At 37.5% G+C, this 20,623-nt stretch overlaps 2 protein-coding genes across 2 annotated transcripts; both read left to right on the top strand.

Moving 5' to 3' along the window:
* The first annotated feature begins 2,728 nt into the window (after positions 1–2,728).
* sfr1 (SWI5-dependent homologous recombination repair protein 1) lies at positions 2,729–6,433 on the top strand. Its single transcript, XM_060881269.1, has 3 exons — positions 2,729–3,089; positions 5,562–5,882; positions 5,979–6,433. Exons 1-3 carry the CDS (start codon positions 3,018–3,020, stop codon positions 6,168–6,170), a joined length of 585 nt encoding a protein of 194 aa, XP_060737252.1. The 5' UTR covers positions 2,729–3,017; the 3' UTR covers positions 6,171–6,433.
* Positions 6,434–10,544: 4,111 nt separating this feature from the next.
* Positions 10,545–19,530, top strand: ubox5 (U-box domain containing 5). Its single transcript, XM_060881268.1, has 5 exons — positions 10,545–10,628; positions 11,468–11,539; positions 17,556–18,864; positions 18,946–19,062; positions 19,206–19,530. The coding sequence occupies exons 2-5, from the start codon at positions 11,486–11,488 to the stop codon at positions 19,406–19,408; spliced, it is 1,683 nt and encodes a 560-aa protein (XP_060737251.1). The 5' UTR covers positions 10,545–10,628; positions 11,468–11,485; the 3' UTR covers positions 19,409–19,530.
* The last annotated feature ends 1,093 nt before the right edge of the window (positions 19,531–20,623 follow it).

The following is a 20,623-nucleotide window of genomic DNA, read 5'->3' as shown; positions in this document are numbered from 1 at the left end:
TGGGGTGGTGTGTGAGAACTTAGGCAGGTTGAAAACAAGTTGTGCAGCTGCATTTTGGATAATTTACAGATGATTAATTGTGTTGATAGGTAGGCCTGCCAGCAAAGTCAAAGTCAAAATTTATTTATAAAGCACTTTTTTTAAAACAAAAAGTGTTTGTCAAAGTGCTGTACATACAAAAAGGAAACGTTCATTAATACAAACAGTCAGCACCATAAAAGAAAAACACTGAAGACACAATAAAACAATAAAAGAAAGCAGCTCTCACATGGCATTGAACACCAGACTGTAAAAATAAGTTTTTAGGCCAGATTTGAAGACCTCAGGTGTTTGAGCCTGTCTGATGTAGAGCGGCAAACTGTTCCAGAGCTTCGGGCCGCTCCTGCAAAGGCTTGGTCCCCCCAACTCTTCAGTTTTACTCTTGGAACAGCTAAAAGCAAATGGTCAGCAGACCTTAGTGCTCTTGACGGAACATACAGATTAATCAAATCTGATAAATAACTTGGTGCTGAACCATTAACAGATTTAAAAACATGCACCAAAATTTTAAAATGAATCCTATAATGGACATATGTTCCCGCTTTCGCGTGCCTGTCAATAGGCGAGCTGCCGCATTCTGGACCATTTGCAGTCTGGAGAGAGAGGCCTGACTAATACCTAAATAAAGGCTGTTACAATAATCAAGGCGACTTGAAATAAAGATATGCACAACTCTTTGAAATTCTTTAGAGGACAAGAAAGGTTTCATCTTGCTTGGTGAGTTGTCTCAATTGGAAAAAACATGATTTAACTACTAAATTCATCTGTTTATCCAATTTAAAATCACAATCCATAACAACACCCAAATTTTTTACATAGGGCTTCACATATGGATTCAGCTCACTGAGGTTTAGGTCTACTGACTCACAGGTTCCCCCGGCATAAACAATACCACTTCTGTTTTCTTTTCATTAAAATTAAGGAAATTTAGTTCCATCCAGGTCTTAATTTCATCAAAACACTGCAATAGAGTGGCTAAAGAGCAGGTATCTTTACGTTTCAAGGGGAGATATATTTGCAGGTCATCTGCATAACAATGAAAAGAAATACCAAATTTCCTAAAAATATGACCCAAAGGGAGCATATACAGGGAGAACAGAATAGGCCCCAAAATGGAGCCCTGGGGGACCACATGTGAGTGAGGCAGTTGAGGAGACATAGTCTCCAAGATGAACCGAAAAAGTTCTTTCAGCCAAATAGGATTTAAACCATTTCAATGCAGTACACTTAACACCAACACATTGTTCTAGCCGTGAAATCAAGATATTATGGTCAACTTTATCAAATGCAGCCGAAGGGTCTGGTAAAATTAAGATAGCAGTAGTAGAAAGTCATTAAAAACCTTCAACAGTGCAGTTTCTGTACTGAGTGGTACTTTAAAACCAGACTGAAACACTTCATGAATACCATGTAAATCTAAAAATGCAATTCAATTGCATTCAATTCAATTGTCCAAATACAACCTTCTCCAATAGTTTGGATAGAAATGGGAGTTTTGAGTGGTTTTGAGCTTAGTGGTTAGCACGTTCGCCTCACACCTCCAGGGTCGGGGTTCGATTCCTGCCTCCACCTTGTGTGTGTGGAGTTTGCATGTTCTCCCCGTGCCTCGGGGGTTTCCTCCGGGTGCTCCGGTTTCCTCCCCCGGTCCAAAGACATGCATGGTAGGTTGATTGGCATCTCTGGAAAATTGTCCCTAGTGTGTGATTGTGTGAGTGAATGAGTGTGTGTGTGTGCCCTGCGATGGGTTGGCACTCCGTCCAGGGTGTATCCTGCCTTGACGCCCGATGACGCCTGAGATAGGCACAGGCCCCCCGTGACCCGAGGTAGTTCGGATAAGCGGTAGAAGATGAATGAATGAATGTTTGAAGAGAGTAAAAATAATTGGTCGGTCTTAATTCAAATTTAAACTTAAACTTTAACTTAAAGTCGGTCCTAAATTGACAGGGTCGGTCGGGTTCCCACATGCTTCAAACAAGGAGACGACCCCGGGGGATGAATGGCCTGAACAACCAGACATTCAACAGGTCTGCCAATGAAACAAATAGGACTGTATATGCTCACTATACCAAATTAATATAATATGAATATGTAAAACATATATTATAGAAAACAAAATATTGCACTGGGATTAACAGTAGATAAACAAAACAATCACAAGGAATAAAAGATAAGACAGAAGCTGGCCAAATGTCCCACCTACTATAAAATATAAAGAACATAATAAAATATATACAGGCTGCTACAAAAAACTTTTATCATCATCATCATCATCATCATCGAGGATTATGTGGTTTCGGTCAGTCCTACATTTCCTTGGAAAATAATGAACAATATATTATACAGCTATTTATTGTATTAGGAACCATATAGGCTACACAAAACAAAGTGGGCCCTTTGTAATCCAAATGTGTCACATTTTATAAATGATTTCAAGTTATACAGTAATCTTTTGGATTAGTAAAAAACAAAAAAGTAAAAAACAAAAAAGCTCAGAAAACGTGATATTTTAAAAGAATTCATTTTTTTGTAATTTTTTTCCTTTTCTTTTCTTTTCTTTTCTTTTCTTTTCTGGTAACCTATGTGACTGATACCTCTTGTTTGTGTGGCATTGAACAAAATGTGTATTTTGTGTTTGTCGTTTTGCAATAAGTCCTACATTTCCCATGAGCCTCTTTTTTGGAAACGTCATCTTCCCTCGTCAGCCTGAAGCTAACTGGGGAATCAGGAAAGCGTCAAAGATTTATAATTCTGTAATGCTTGTGTATAGTAATAGTTTTTTATTTGTTTGTCAGTTAGATTAGATATAAACACAGCTATTTCAGTTTGTAAAGCATAACCAGTTACTTCGGTGCTTTATATGTCCTGTAGCGTAGCTTTAATTATTCGTTTGTGTTGTTATTTTTGTAAGTTTTTTGTTTGTTTGTTTTGGTTTGTTTTTTTTGTAGTAAGAGTCCGCTAATAGATACGAACAGACGTCTATGGATAAAACACCTCTGAGAAAAACATTACAGGATGAAATTCCTGAGCAAAGCTGTCCCAGTGTTGGCAAGGTAACATGGCTAAGTTTACTTCATGCAAAGCTCATCACAAATCCCTAAAAGCCTTTGCCATGAAAGACACAACACTTTTCTCGAAAATGTAATACATCTACATAAAACTAAAAAAAACAATAGTCTCAAAAAATGATCATATCAAAATTCTTCTATCCAAAAGTTTGTATTGGTTCTACATGATCTGTTAGATCTAGAAATCATAATCTTATGACCTGTGTTTTTTTTGTTTTTTTTTTCTAATATTACATAATGGGGAAATCTGCAAGAGTGCTTCATTGATCTAGGGCCCATCATTCATTCAGGGACTCAGTATGGAGACCCCTACATCACTGACACTGACTATCAGGACTCAATCACAAACTAGTTAATCAGCTCTGAGTATGTTGACACTAACTTGGGCATATTCACGGTGCAAGTAAATGTTGTGCAAAGTTGTATAAGTATAACTAATTTATTCATCCAGTGTTTGGTAGGTTATATAGTGTTATAGGATATACTACAGTATGTCCCTACCTGTAACCAAATGTTTTACCTAGAACATCTTCACTGTGGCTTTAAGTAACCCACATAACTGACTATCAGAAAGTTACATAAGTTGTCTCTAAAGGACCAAAAAAATAGGAGTGATCTATGTAAAGATGGATTTAATCTAAAAAGAGGAAAATGTGTTTTGAAATGGAATTATTTGAGAATCTCATTGTAAATGGGAAATGATAAGCATTTCTCTCTCACTCACTCATTTTCTACCGCTTATCCGAACTATCACGGGTCACGGGGAGCCTGTGCCTATCTCAGGCGTCATCGGGCATCAAGGCAGGATACACCCTGGACGGAGTGCCAACCCATCGCAGAGCACACACACACTCTCATTCACTCACGCAATCACACACTACGGACAATTTTCCAGAGATGCCAATCAACCTACCATGCATGTCTCCCCAAGTCCCAGAGGCACGGGGAGAACATGCAAACTCCACACACACAAGGCGGAGGCGGGAATCGAACCCCCGACCCTGGAGGTGTGAGGCGAACGTGCTAACCACTAAGCCACCGTGCGCCCAATAAACATTTCTGTTGAAGGAAATTAAAAAAAACACAATACGTTTTATTCTTTATTTAGGATAATACATAGTCATGCCTTAGTCAAAAACTATGAGAAATGTATTATAGATCCTACAAGATGCCACTATTACATTATTGTGTAGACTTTAATACAATGAGCAATGTGCATTTATAAATGCCCTTTACTTTCAATAGAAAATCCTGAAATACAAAGCAATTATAAATGGTGCTACATTACTCAATGTCTGAAGACTTTACATGATTTTTGTAAGTGACAAACCTGTTGTAATTTGGAGCGTATTTTGTGTAGTTCAGCATTTAATTTGCATAAATAAATGAAAGATGGTGGTGAGAAGAATTTTTGTTGAGAAAATTGTATGTAAAGCTGTGAGCAAATGGGTTTGAGCTGATTTCTGATGTTTAAAAGCTGCTTGCCTTCAGGTATACCAGCCATTACGGTGGTTAGGCTCACAGTATAAGTAGCTCTAGTACTGACTCGGTAAATGTATGTAAGTAAGTAGCAAAAGATTTTTCGAAATCAGGAAACTTAATTTTATAGTTAGGCCTAAGTATAAGAGCATTGTACAAACATTTTGTAGTCATAAAACAAAGCATATTTCATTGTGTTTTAGAGACAGATGGCTAAATGTATTAAAACACACGTAACATGATGCTTCTAGCTGAAGATAACTGAATCCAAATTAAATCTGTGATTAACCGTCACTGTGATAACCTGTGATAAACATGCCTTCTGTAATATGAGTTCTGTCTCAGTGCTGCCATCTGTTGCTGCTCACAGGTTGAAACACCTCAGAAGCATTTCTGAATACTCACCAGTGAAGAGAACGCTCTTAAGGCTGAAGACTAAAATAATTTTTCATTTCTAAGAATTTTTTTACCTTGGGAAATATTGGGATATATATGTGTGTGTATATATATATATATATATATATTTATATATATATATATATATATATATATATATATATATATATATACACACACACACACACACACATATATACTATATATGAGAATGTGAAATATTAGGCAGAATGTACAGTAAGGTGTATATATAGATACACATAAATAAAATAGTGCAGATGTATGTAAGGTACAATATGTGTACAAAATAGACTAGTCAATAAGGTGGGAGGAAATGACTAATTTGAATGAATCACTCATTAGAGTGTATGACGCTGAGCTGTATTTATTGAGAGCATTGTGTCAAAATGTATTTAAAAATTTGACCCACATAGAATGCTGTACTGCCTGTATGAAGAGTTTGTCCTAAAAAATCAACAGCTATAAAAGTGGCACTATAGTATAGATTACTTTTAAAGATTTAATTTCAGTTTAAATGCTCATGGTTCTGATCCCATAAATGTCTGTTGTTTTTTCTCCCAGCCGATGAGTGCTGCACTGAAGGACAGATTAAAAAGAGCACGGCGTTGTTTTACACCCCCACTCAGCATGGTTAAAAGACTTAAAATCGATGAGGACGAGTTCCCACAGGCTTCAAATAAGGAGACGACCCCGGGGGATGAAGGTGTAATTTATGTCAACAGAAATGAGTCTGGAAGAGACTGTCTGAAGAACTTGGGGTCAGATTGTGCTCAGCGCTCTCAATGTGAATTATTACAGCTTCGAGAGACGTTAAAGAGAGATGTCAAGGAGAAATCTGAAACTTTACGAAGGCTTAAGATGGTCAAAATGTACAGGAAAAAGGTAAAGATGCTGACTGATGTTGAGCCCTGTGTTTACAGTAAATACTGTCTGAGTTGATTTCATCACTATCAATCTTTTTTTCTCTCACATTATTAGAATGATCTGACACAGCTGCAAGGACTGACAGATAAATGGAGGCAATGTGCTCAAGCAGCTCTGTATGAATTACAAACAGAATTGCCTACAGATGGCCAGACACCCAGCCTCTCCCAGCTCATTGACCATTTTGGACTGGAGGACAATATACTTCACTTCAACAGGACAGAGGAGGAATTCACAGACAGCTGATATATGACTTTATTGTTTTTATGTTATTCATAATCAGCAGTCAGGTGTTTGAATCTGTCTCTTTGAAGTGTTTAAATCCACCAGATTGACAGTGCAGGAAGAAAATAATGGTCCCAGTTTGTTCTTTTGTTTGAAAGAAATAACTGTATTTCTAAAATTACAAATGGAGCTTAAAGATTGAGCTTTTGTTTTATTTATCGTACTGTTTTGCACTTTGTGGCACATTGATCTGTTTGCTCTCATAGAACATAAATGCATTTTGTTCCTGTTCTATGTTTAATTAAAATGTGATTGTAAATAAAGGTAAATAAAATGCATATTTTCACAAATCCTGTTCTAGTGATATGTATGTGGAGAAAGAGTAGAGATGGGACTTTACTTACTTGCCTCTCAGTATTGTTGTGATGCACAGTTTTTCATTCATTAGAGGACAGAAATCATATACTATATATTATTTGGCTAGTGGAGGTTCTGCAGTGTAACAGAGACATTGACATGGCTGTATGTGTGGTGCTGGAGAAGATTCCCCTACTTTCTATTTCTATTCCATTTTTTTCTTCTCTATCTAAAGGGCGTTGAGTAAAAACATAAGTAGGACCAGTATATGTATAAAGGGTAAAAATGACTAGCAGCATTTAAACATGAGTCTCATTTTTATTCAACTATTCTTTGTTCACTCTTACAATAATTGAGTTCTGTTCAGTTGCCTACATTTCTAGTTATTATCAATGTCATTTAAACTAGGGATGTACCGATCCGATATTTTGGATCGGTACCTGTGGTCATGGGTATCGCACTTTTCTGAGCGCCGCCAGTCGAATCCATTCCGCTTGAGGAATGCCCTAATAAATTAAACTCCATTCCGCGTTTTACCTTCAGCATTGACCACGCTCCTGCTTCCTGAAATCCATGGGCGTCGGAACCATTATATGTGTGTGGGACAGGACACGCCCACTTCCGACGCCCATGCCCGTGGTGGTTGAATAATGTCAATAAACAAACTATTGCTTGAACTTATAAGAAAAATACACTTATATATTAAATTACATTAATGTAAATAAATATAATACATTTATGGGAAATATGTTGCACAACCGCCTGCGACAGACAGGCAGGTTTAGCAGGCACCTTTTCCATTTACCACAGCGCGTTAAACATGTCGCTTATTTGGGTGCAAGGTTTACTGTTTAATACATTTTGCATTGTGTTTCAAGAGTTCTAATATAAGATTCACTTTAAAATATTGCCTTTTCTTCAGAAAATAATTAAATTTAATAATTGTAGTATATATGGTTTAGATTGTTATACCACTAACTGTTAAAAGTACTGTTTGCTACTGCATTAATAATTTTTTAAGGTTTCTTGTGTTTTCATTTTTCATACAATAATGGGCATTTTTGTATTTCTTTGCCAGAAACAAATAAATCTTAATAACTAAACGAGTTGTATACATTCTTTGGTTTTAAAGGTAGAAAAGAACACAGGTATCGGATCGGTATCGGCCGATACTGGCAAACTCTGGTATCGGAATCGGATCGGAAGAGAAAAAGTGGTATCGGTACATCCCTAATTTAAACTTTTTAGCATGTTACCCACCATCATCTGTACAGAGTGTAAGGAGTCTTCTCAGCTGATGATGTGATGGTGCAGGAGCATGGCTGATATTTTAAGAGCTGGCATCTGACCACAGACTGTATTTATTGTGCTTATCTCTCACACTAAGCAAGATTGCAAATGCTTCTAGATGTGTGTACCAGAGATGGGGGACTCGAGTCATATGACTTGACTCGAGTCAGATTTAAGTCGCAAATTTGAGACTTGAGACTTGCTTGACAAATATTAAAAAAAGACTCGACTTGACTTTGACTTGACATTCAATACTTGAGACTTACTTGTGACTTGAGTTAAATGACTCGAAATAACTTGGTTTTTTTTTGTTTGTTTGTTTTTTTAAATCTGTTTTTGAACGCACGCAAGAGCGTAATCTAATCACGTGACGCAGCAAGCAAGCAGAGGGAGAGCGCGCACTAACTAATAAACCTTAACAGTCGTGACGAAACATGAAAGGCGCGACACCAAAAATAATTTCGGGTACCGGGATTTTTGGGATCCAGTCCCCTTATTCGGTTTAACCACTATTTGGACATTTGTGATGGACAGGACTCCCTGTAGTTTTGGGCTGTGAACAGGCACACCCTCCCCATAAGAGTTATGGCCATCCCTGCATCAAGTGCTCTTGTTGAACGTGTATCGCTCACAATTGAGTGACAAAGTTCTATCAAATAAAATTTTTGCAAGTGCAATGCAGTGTAAATGGTTGGTTACTGTTTATGTGGAAATGTCAGCTGTTTTGCAATAGCACTTATAATTGTTCAGTGTTAGGCTTTGTGTGAAAAGCGTATGGATCGTTTATGGGGATACACACACACACACACACACACACACACACACACACACACATATATATATATAAATATAAAAATAAAAAAAAAAACCTCAGAGTTGCAAGCACAGCCATATTCTTGTCTCGCATGCACACGCACACACATTCAATTTAAAGGGATAGTTCACACAAAAAGTTAAATTCTGTCATCATTTTCTCACCCTCATGATGTTACAAACCTGTATAAATTTGATAAATTTTGATGAACACACAAGTAGATATTTTCAGGAATGTTTGTAACCAAACCATTCATGAGCCCCATTCACTTCCATAGTGGGAAAAAAAGAATACTTCCATAAAATATCTACTTGTGTGTTCATCAAAACAAAGAAATTTATACAGGTTTGTAACATCATGAGGGTGAGAAAATGACAGAATTAAGGGAATTTCATTAGGTGAACTATCCCTTTAACTCCACTCATCTCTCTCTCTCTCTCTCTCTCTCTCTCTCTCTCTCTCTCTCTCTCTCTAATAGTTAATTCACTTCAAGGTTTGTGTGATTCAATAATTTACGTTTTTTTGATTGACGTGATTGATTGTTGTTATTCTGTTGTTAAAAAGGAAGGATCTAATTTAAGGATGTGTTCATGTCCCATTAAAAGGGAATGCCTGTTCAAAAAATGCCATTTGGTTGCATAGAAACCATTGCACTTTTTTTATACTTTTCCATGGTCTTCTGCCATGTTTGAGGCCTTATTTCAGTTACATTTACATCTTAGGCTTTGTAGTTTTGTAAAATAAATGCATATAATCATTTTTTGTTGCAAATAAAATTCTCAGAGTTTAAATACTGTAAATACCATAAATATTGTAGATTTAACGTTGTTTAATATATACATTTAGTTAAATTATCAAACATATGTATGACTTGCCAGTGACTTGCTTGACTCAAGCTACTGTATGACTTGACTTGAATTGCTTGACATAAATCATGAGCATAATTTAACTAAATGAAGACTTGACTTGACTCTCACAAAAATTGACTCGGACTTGCTTGAGACTTGAAGGTTAAGACTTGAGACTTACTTGTGACTTGCACATGTGTGACTTACTCCCACCTCTGGTGTGTACTGTAATGTACAATGAAACACTTAACATCTACCATGGTTTCAACCCACCAGAGCACAGGGGAGATTTTAGGGCAATGTATAAGGCAGTACTTTCCACCACCATCACCGAAATACCAAGGGAGATAAAAAAAATTTTGGAAATATGGTGTTCATCCACTAATCTCAAGACTTGTTAAAATCGATGCTATTGTACAGCGGAAGTACAAATTTGTGCTTGGTTTTGAAGAGGACGTGAAACCAAGCACAATTTCAGAAGGAGAGGGAGAAAGAGATAGTGAGTGGTCACTGAAAATAAGTGAATGGATGGTAAAATATGGGTAGGAACTAAGATCAGAACGATTTATTTTGGTTTGTTTTTTATTCTTTGGGAAGTCGATACCTTAAGGAAGATTCAGGATAAAGAAAGTGAGGATATGGAGAATTAGACTTGGGCATACAGGATACAGTACAGGCTGTACAGTAAAAGTGAGCAGCGTGAGCCATAATGTAGTGGATGGTTGTTTTCAAAACCTGGAGAGAACATCATCATCTCAGAGAGGTCTGGGAAGTGTGCAATCTATACTCCAGTATCTTAAATCAAGACATTACAAGTAATAGCAACATTAACTTGTTTGTTGTTTTTTGTTTTTGTTTTTTTTTTTTAAAAAAAAGCTTTAAGCTCCAAATATTTTCTTCATTCACATTGAAAATCTTATTTGTTCATATGTCAATATATGTCATAAAACAGATTTTCTATTTAAATTCCAATACAGAAAATCTGTTTTTTCCCTTCTATTTATGTTTGGTGACCTTTTCGTTCCCCTTGTGTTCTCATGAGCGACGCTAATGGTTAGTTTTAAGAAATCTTCCAGCTCTACACTCCATTCCAATAGATGGCAGTAATGGACTATTTTGTGGCTTACAGTCGCCATAAAACTCGCGACGAACATAAGGAGGAAGCAGAGGGTTTGTGATTTAGTTTTTTTTTCCTCATTACAAAAGCTTAACAAAGCTTTATCGATTTTATAACATTTCTAAATAATAACATGTATAGTGAACATGCATATCATCGGGTCATTAAATCAGTATACCAGCTCTTCATGCTAAAGAGCCAGTATGTTGTCTCACATCGTCTGTCTTGTCCTGTTTTGTCCTGTTTTGTCCTGTCCTGTCTGTTTTGTTTTGTCTGTTTTCTTTTGTTTGTCCTGTTTTGTCTGTTTTGTCCTGTCTGTTTTGTTTTGTCTGTTTTCTCTTGTCCTGTCTAGTCCATGCTAAATGTACAGTATAGAGTTATTTATATACTCAACACAATTGGCCAATAAACCAGATTCTGATTCTGATTCTGATCATGTGTGATGGTTCAACTGGCTGCTTGTCTTAAACCTGATTAAATGTCTGTTAATTTGTAGTCAGTAAAATACACTAAACAACCTAGATGTTAATACTTAACACACTTTGTAAAGATCAGTTACTGATGACAGTAAAATAAGCTAACAAGCTAGTCTATAAACTATATAGAGTCCTGGCATCTTCAGCTTTGTTTCATATCTCACCTGAGCCACATTTTCGATATGATGTAATGAGATACAACTTGGTTTAACTAATTCAATTTCTTAATGTATGTAATGTTTGTATGATTCATTGTTGTTGTTGCTATAAATCTAGCAATTATGTGTGTATAATAATGTAAGGCCATGGGTTGAGGAAGGAATTGCTCAGTTGTTTTGTGCTATACGCAGTGCTGGTCGAAATGATTATTTTAAGTTTTACCTAATTTCCATGTTACCATTTCTTGGATATTGTAGCTCCTGGCTGGGGTAAGAATGGTGATCAACTTCTGCTTGCCGCACTTTAAAACGACTGCTCAATGCAATAAGGTAGGTTGTAGCTCCTCACACTTACATACAGCATTAATACTCAAATTTATACTGTTTTTTGTTTTTTTTTAAACAGCTTGCCCTTGAACCTTTTAGTAATCCTTTTAACTAGTCATAAAATACTTTTTGTGGTATAAGATATTTATGGAAGGAGGCTCAAGTTATTTAACAATAAGTATGTTTTTCACCAGCGATGCCATTTTCTTGTTTGTTGGTGAAATGTGTTGTGGAGGTTTTGAGAATATAGCAGACTGGTAGGCACGGGCAAGAGTAAATAGGTTCACAATTTATTTGTGCTGTTGTGCAACAAGAACCAACGCTCCTCATGTAGCATGAGAGAGGATGGGCCCTGATCATTCATTACATTGAGATTTTATAATCATGATTCAGACACGGAAACTGTAGAAGGGAAAGCATCAGTTGAAGCCAACAGGAGAGGTTACTAGCATGTCAAAGTGTGCCCTTGTCGTCTTTTCTTGCTCTTCCTAGCAGCTGTTATCTGCTGGCTTTTCTTCAGGCTCTGGGACTCACTTACAGTGGCTAATGTCCTGCTTTCCAGGATTTCTGCCTGAAATCCTTCACTACTACTATCGCCTGGCTTGAAATGGTGCATATATGTTTACGTCACCTTGGGCAGCACATCCTTAACTGCTTATGGCTTTGTGACAGAACAGAGGACAAGGTTGCACAATAACACAGCATTTCATTTTAACATAGGCTGGTGGTTATTCTGGGTGTGTGTCCATTACTAGGCAGTATTTTTTCCCTTCACTGGGTGTCAATTTAAATCATCTGTAGTTGTTCAAAAGGTTGTATCTATGTATCTTTCACAAAATTAGTGAATTAGTGAAGTCCTTGGTGTACCAGTATCTGGAGATTCTGTAGTACATCCCTCCTTTTGACACCTGATCTTACTCATGTGTCAACTTAGTATAGTAAAAACAGGGTTTGTCATTGGGTCCTTACCAAACCCCATTTCCGAAAACACATCCTGCTTTTCTCCATGCTGCTCTTTGTTCTGCTGTGTGACATGCCAGAAGATCTTCAAGGTCAGCTGTGGGAGTTCATATTTTCAAATACGTTATTATACAAGTTTCTTTATACATTTATTACGGCTTCCTTGCTGCTGCATCCGCTTTGGGAATACCTTGTTAAATGGAGTCATTTTCTGCGTGTGTGCTTTTTATTCACATGTAGCAACAGATTTTGTTAGTAGGATTATGTCTAGGAGAAGTAAGGAAAGAAGTATGGAAACACAATCATGTACTACCTTGAAAATATCTTTGCTATCAGTATGAATGTTAACACGTTTGCCTTGTGCTAAATGGCATGCTTTAGAGAAATTAACTTTTCTGCTTGTTCGGGAAGCTATCCAATATCTTGTGCAGCAACGGCCGTTTCCTGGTTTCTGAAGGCTGATCCATTTACAAACATTTCAAGGTCTGAATTCTGCATCTCAAATTTCATTTACAACTGCTACACAATTGTGCTGTTCTCCATAACCTTCTGTAAAAAAAAAAAAAGGGTTGCACGGTTTAGTACATTTGGCATTTCAAGTAAGACATTGTCTCTCAACCATCGTGCTGGTTGCTGACATATGTGTTGTTTTCTGTTCAAGAAGAAGAAATGGTACTGTGTGTGGAAATTAATGGTAATTTCACAAAAAAAGCATTGACTGCTTTTTCAGCTGCTGTTACAGCTCTTAAATACATAGGCCACTGGACCCAGTTTAGCTGAAAAATAGGCTACTGTTTTTTATCTGCCTTTTCTGCCTCGGATGTTTAACTAAGTGCAATGTGGTAATAATTAGGTATTAAGGTTCTGCAGTAAGAACACTTGCCTAAAAATTACATTAGTTGTTCCTTTGTTTTAGGCTTTGAAATGTTTTCTTCTATGATTTTACCTTTTTCTTCTATGACCACTGATATCAGATGTCCTAAGAATTTCACCTGTTACAAATTGCAATTATTGAACTTCATTCAAAATGTATTATCATATAAAAAATAGGGCTGCACGATTTAGGGAAAATGTCATATTGCGATTATTGAAGTCAATATTGTGATTGCGATTGCGATATAATAAACAAATGGTATCATGAGTCAACTTGCTTGGTTCTCAAGGAAAATGCACACACAGATTACTGATAATCACAAAAGTACTGTATCAGTGAGAAGTTGAGAACACTCGTTTAAACAGTGCATACACTCGAACTTGGCTGCACATCACATTTTTTACTTTATTGATACTGCTGTTAATCGTAATGCAAAGACCGGTCATCGGGACATAAGCTGTCATGTACAATAAAAGAGCCTGCGCAGTGACAGGAAATATAATTTAACACAAAAGGCCTAGACGGTGGACTTGCGCTCAGGATTTTTTATTTATTTATTTATTTATTTATTTATTTTGAGCGACGTGTGGACGAATTCTTTCTACGCACACACTATTTTATTTCTTGATAACAGACCGCTGCGAACTATAACACACCGTTGCCATGAAAAACGGAGCGTTGCCATGGACACACAAGATTCTAACCGTAGAGACGGAGCGCACTATTTTCTTTAGAGGAAGCAATACAATCGTTTTTAAATCAAATTATTGATTTTTTTGGTAGGTAGCAATATAATAAGCGGGATCCGCTTCACAGACCTGTAACTTGAGCAACAGCGCGAAGCCGCGAACTCGTGCTGAATATTTTAAAGGCGTAACAGCTGATGAAAAAGCAGAGACAATTGTAGACGAAAATGAAGAGAGATTTTATCTTAGTTTTTATTTTATACAAAACATTTTCGTCTCATCTTTTCTCGTCAACAATAATGCATGTTAATTTAGTCTTAGTCAGCGTTTTTGGACAGTGGTGCAGTCTTGTCATCGTCTCGTCTTAGTCATGAAAAAAAAGGTTGTTGACGAACATATTTCGTCTCGTCTTGTCTGAAGAAATTAACACTACAGTTCAGTGTCCGTCTGCTCGGTATCCATCTTCACCCGTTCCGCGCTGCACACCAGAAAAAGTCGCGACATGACCATACGCGCCACACGTGCCACTGCCTAAACTGAAACTCACTGGTCTTTTTTTTTATTAGCGGATAGCGGTGTAGTGTATGAAATAGGCAAACAGCTTTCAGAGAGAATGGGTTGTCATGTCCACACATGCATTTATTTATTATTTATTTATTTCATAGAATCGAAGCATTTTGCGTCATATAATCGCACAGGCTTGATATCGCGATTGCGATGTGATTAATCGTGCAGCACTAATAAAAAACTATAAACAAAAATTCCAAATAATATAAAACACAGACAAGAATTAGGGATACTGCATTTTACAAGGTCTGTAATCAAATTTGGTGGTTATTTGCACCGGTGCACAATTCTTAATCACACCCACATCATGTTTTCTGTTGCCCAGAGTTCTTAGGCTGTTGCCCTTAGGCTTAAATGAGGACCATCCATAGAAATGTGTGGCATCTGTCACATTGCTTTCAGCACATCAGTGTTTGCAGGGTTTCTGCGAGGTCATAAAAAGTCATAAATTTAACAATAAGAATTTAAGGCCATAAAAAGACATAAAAACGTCCGGATTTTCCATACAAGGTCATAAAAAACATTTAGGCACGTCTTAAATTGATATGCTCGTCCATTAATTTGTTCTTCAATCAAAATGCGCTCGCGGAGGCAATGGCATTCATTTGTTTCGCCTGTTGTAGTTCTGTATGAGGAATCTGGGTGGTATCACACTGGTATCACAGCGTTCCAGAACTACAAGGTCCATGTGGCAGCATACAGACTTGTCAGAAGGACTTTCACAGAAACCCGCGCGAACTCCGAACATACTGTATCATACTGAGTCACTGCTTAGTTTTTTTTTTTATCGTAATTTTATCGATTTATCGTAATTCGTGTAGGTCATAAATTCAAATCATAATGGTCATAAAAAGGTCTTAAAAAGTCTTAAATTTGACTGATGAAACCCTGTGTTTGCCTGTGGCATTATCTCATCTATTCTGTCAGCCAAGGCGTTCCAGCTCAGTGACATACAATAGGCTTTTATTTAATCAAAAAAAGAACCATGGGATTTGAACTGGGTTTCTAATCACCAGTTTTCACACATTATGTAGTTCTCAGTAGTGAATGGGTGTGTCTTCTCTGGCCTTTTAAGTATTCTAGAAACACACATCTACTGGACATCTGTGGTTATTCCAATGCATTTTTTCAACAGAAACATTTGCTTCTTTACATTTTGCAACCACTCTTGTTCAAAATGTGGATGTGGTCCCATATGTATTTGAGCTGTGCAGTACAGGTCATGTGTGTCCATGTGTTTGTGTAGGGTTTGTAAAAGTGCTGGCCTTATCTAAGCACTTTTGTAAAAGTGCTTAATTTACTGAATTCACTGCAGAGGTGCTGAGCACTCGTACGCATACAGAAGATCACACTGGGATCACACTTAATGACCTGGAATTCATCTGGTTAATTATACACACATCCTGCACTGTTTGCACCAGGTTGCACAGGTGCACTTTATGTGGCTAGGACTAACGTACGTAAGTACTTAGCTCTGTCCTTGTTTTATGTAGCACCATGGTCCTGGAGAAACGTTGTCTCATTTCACTGTGTACTGCAACAGCTATATATGGTTGAAATGACAATAAAAGCTTCTTGACATGACTTGAATTGACACATTCAAACCATTTAGAAAGCTAATTAGGTTTATTCCCAATTTGCAAATTAAATCTCTACCCATCAGATTAATCGGACAACATTCAGAGAGCAAAAAAAGTAAAACTTGAATAATCTTTGAATTTTCTCCCTTCCTTTCTTCCTACTTTAAGGCATTGTGAGGGTTTTTTCTTACAATAATCCCAAACACACCTATTGAATGTGAATCCTCATTTTTGGCATTTGTTCAAATTCATCCATTTTTACCACAGATTTTCCTGCACTAGAGTATAATAAAAACACAATGTCTCTTTCTTCTAAATTTAATGTGTGCATTGGCATGTGCTTGAAGACATCTAAATTTTACTTTGCATATTTGCCTCATGGGCACAAATATTTCTTCTCTTGGAAGTCAATTGCATTCAAAACTTTAGCATTTAAGTCAGAATCAGGCGCTAGATGATGCATTTCTTCATTGCAAAGCAAGTTTTGACACACGCTTCCCTTCAGGACTGCCCTTCTCGACCTGAGGCGCTGATGATCAGTAATCTCCCTCGACGTTCCTCATAGCGCAAACTTTTGCCTAGTGATCTTCAGCTAGACAAATAAAACATTAATTCTCTACTGCCTCTTTCCCTTCTGCCTTTTCCTCGAGGTTGTCCTCTTCCTCAGTGTGATCGGGATTTTGCCCCTTGGGCCACTGCTTGCCTCATTGTAAGTTGAACATTGTGAGCTTGTGCTTCTCTATTTTTCATCTCCTGCAGTCTGCTTTGCGTGAGCAGTTTCCCTGCATGAGCAGCATGCTGTTCAATGAGGCTTAGTTTCCTGGTTTCACATGTGATGAACTAGTTTTTTCACTTTGTCAGATAATTCTGGGTTCAGTCCATTCAAGAAGCTGTTTCTCAAGTGCGCCTCATATGCTGTCACTTTCCCCTCACTCATGTCATCTGGATGAGTAAGTCCATTGTGCATTTCCATGAGGCGGTAAAGGAAAATGTTTCTCTTAGTTGTTGCTTGCACATCACAGTTTTAATCATCGCAGTTGAGTTGTGAGATAACTGTAAGGGACATTCTTTACATTCTGTATGTTTTGCTCAGATAATCATTTTGGATCAAATTGGGTTTTTTTTCTACCTTTTTTCCTGCCTCTGATTTCCACATATTAAAGTCTGTTCAGTTTATTATTTCTCTGTTTTCTCCTCCTTCCTGTTTATCTTTTACTGTTTGCACTAAGTTCAGGAAAGTCACACTCTGTCACCACTTGGTTTGTTTTTAGATTTTTGTTGAGCATTACTATATAACTTTTTGCCCATAAAATCATCACATCATATCACAGCTGTTTCTTCTCTCTTTACAGCTCTGTGCAGATGGCTACGATGTTTCCAATCTTCTGTCTAGGGACCCAGCAGCTTTGCGACTAGGTTGCAGGCTGGAGTACTTCCTCCGTCCTCCACTACATGTGACCCTGCACTTCCAAGTGAAGGTCGATTTATACCGTGTGGATGTTGAACTTTTGCCCAGTGGTAATGCCTCTAGGAAGCTTGAGGTTCTTACCTGCTCTGAGGTAAAACCTGCTAATACCCAAGAAAATGATAATGATGGAGGACAATTTAAGCTTGTGGGACGTTGTGAGCTGAGAGATGAAGTGCTCTCGTGTTTTAAAAATCCAAATTTTAGACTCCGAACTCCCTTCCTTGAGTGCCCACCTGACCCTCCAGCCCATGCAAGGGAGCAGGAGCTCTGGAGCCGGGGATCTCAGTCCCTTAGCTCAGTGGCTAAACTTCGTATCTCTGTCCCCTATGTTGGGGCTTCTTCAGTGATAGGAATCAAGTCTTTGGCTGTATGGGGTGTTCCTTCTCGCTGCTGTTCTTTTTCAGAAATTGAACAAATTCAGAAGGCCCATTATGACAGCTTGCAACCAAAGCGTTCTAATTTTTCAATTAATTCACCTGTTTCTACCTCAGCAAAATCTCATATGTCAGACAATGCTTCCTCAGAAACAACTTTGCCTGATGAATTTCTGGACCCGCTGACTCAGGAGCTTATGGTTCTGCCCATGATCTTGCCGAGTGGAATAGTTATAGACAATAGCACCTTGGAAGAGTACGAAAAACAGGAAGCTATTTGGGGACGGATGCCTAATGACCCCTTTACTGGTGTTTCTTTTACGAAAGACTCGAAACCGCTTCCTAACCCTCTCCTTAAGAATCGCATTGACAGCCTGCTGCTACAGACTGGCCACATAGGAATCAGAAGCAAGAACAGTCTACTAAACAATCCTCGACCATCCAGGCTCATTTGTGCATCAGAATCTCAACCTGATCTGGCTGTTCAGGGTTCACGAGCTGATGCGCAGGCCCAGCAGCTTTATTCGGTGTGTACTGAGCGCGCCTCACCACCTGCACAGATGCTACAAAAACACTCAATCAATGAGGAAAAAAATCATAGTAGACTAACTAAGAGTTTGTCAAGAACTTTTGCGGATAGGCAAGAGCTTATATTAAAGTCTACTTCTGGAACAAATATTAGAAAGGAGAACATAGGACAGTCAAAGAAACAGAAAGCTCAGTCGAGCTTTTCTTCAACTAGTGAACATTTGATGGCCACTTTTTCATCCCCCATGACCAAAATGCCAAGAACAGATGCAGGAATCGCCCTCCCCACAGGTTAGCAATACACAATTATAATTCCTCATTGAAACTATAATATACTGTATGCTATCTTCTTCATCTCAAATTTTTTTTCAGAAACAAACTCTCATGAGGAGCGTCTGTCTCAGAGTTTAGACCAGGCATTAAGTTCTGCTCTGCATGGTTTACCAACATATACCTCACAAAGCAACCTGGAACCAGAAACCACAGAAGGTAGGGCATGATGTGATAGGATCACAGGGAAATGAATGTCCTTCAGTTTTTGAGAATTATAAAGTTCTTTGTGTGAGATGCATTGCATTTAGAAAATTAATTTGGGTTAATGGGTTCTGTTTCTACTTTTTTTTTCTCTTCAGGTCAGGGCAGATGTGGGTCATGTGCCTGTTCTTTGACTATTTACTCTCCAAGCCCTGCAACTTACTCTCTTCCCTGTGGGCACCTGCTGTGCCGGCAATGTCTTGAGCATGAACACACTTTGAGGACACAGAGACTGACAATTACATGCCCTACATGTCAAGCACCTGTCTCACCCAGCACCATCATAAGGGTGCACCATTAAGCATCATTCATTGCTGATTATGAAATTCTGTTGTATTATGTCTGTCAGATAAGTTATACCAGATATATATTCTATACTGTATGCCAACATTAGTAACAAGATTAAATTGACATTGAAACTGACTGACATTGTATGTAGTTTTTTTTTTTTTTGGAAAAATCAGATTACTTTTTTAATGATTGTTGATCATGAATAAATGTGAAAGTAACCATTATTTTTGTATGTGTGATGTATGGCATTAATCAGTATAACAGGAAAAACAAAGCACACATGATGCAGTGTGTTGGTTTAAGTACCAAGGCTTACTAATGAATGTTGCAGGCCATTACACCACAAACCACATAAACAGATGATACACACTGCACTTATGCTATCTGCAATAATCTCTATAGAAACTGCTATTACCTTGAGCATAGTGAATTAATTTCCATAGTGAATACAAAAAATAAATAAAATAAATTCCATAGTGAATACAATCAGTCATTAGCAGTTGTTAACTTTACAGTGTCTGAAAATTAATTACATTCTCTCTTGTTAGTGCAAATTTTTGTGGACGTGGATGTCTGCTTTGAGACATCATCTAGTTGGAACATGAAATTTATCAAAATTCCTTCTCTAGTCTGCCATTGTACAGTATTTTTAGCCAAAGATAAGCATGATGCTACCATCAGCATGCTTCATGATAGGTGTAGTTTTATTATATGTGTAGCGGCTAATGATCTAAACACTTTTAGCATTAAGACAAGAAATGAAATCAAATTAAAACATAAGATATTTTTCCCACATGAGGTGATAAATCTTTTTCCCCAATATGGATATTGTTGGTTATTTTTGAAAGTAATGTATTCTAATATTGCAAAACGGAGTGACTTTCTTCTCTCAGAGTTTTCTGCAGCTACTTCAGTTGCTTTAAGCAGCCAGGCAACTTTCCATAACTAATTGGGTTTTTTTTCTTTTCATAAGCTTTAAGGGACATTTTGATCTTGTCAGCATGATATTGAGAATTCCACATAGTCGTTTGAAATATTTAATAATCTTAAATGGTCCTCTTAATGTTATTTAAGATCTTACGATCCTTTAAAGCTGAAAACCAACACGAGAGGCAGAGGCAAACCTGGAAGACAGGCAATGATCCAAATAACCACAGAGTCTGAAAACTGAAAACCGAGAGGACAAATCCAAAATCACAAACGTGAGCAAAAAAACAAGCACAGT

This window comes from Tachysurus vachellii, chromosome 11, assembly GCF_030014155.1.
Source record: "Tachysurus vachellii isolate PV-2020 chromosome 11, HZAU_Pvac_v1, whole genome shotgun sequence".
NCBI classification, from domain to species: Eukaryota; Metazoa; Chordata; class Actinopteri; order Siluriformes; family Bagridae; genus Tachysurus; species Tachysurus vachellii.
This window is presented reverse-complemented; position numbering and strand designations above follow the sequence as displayed.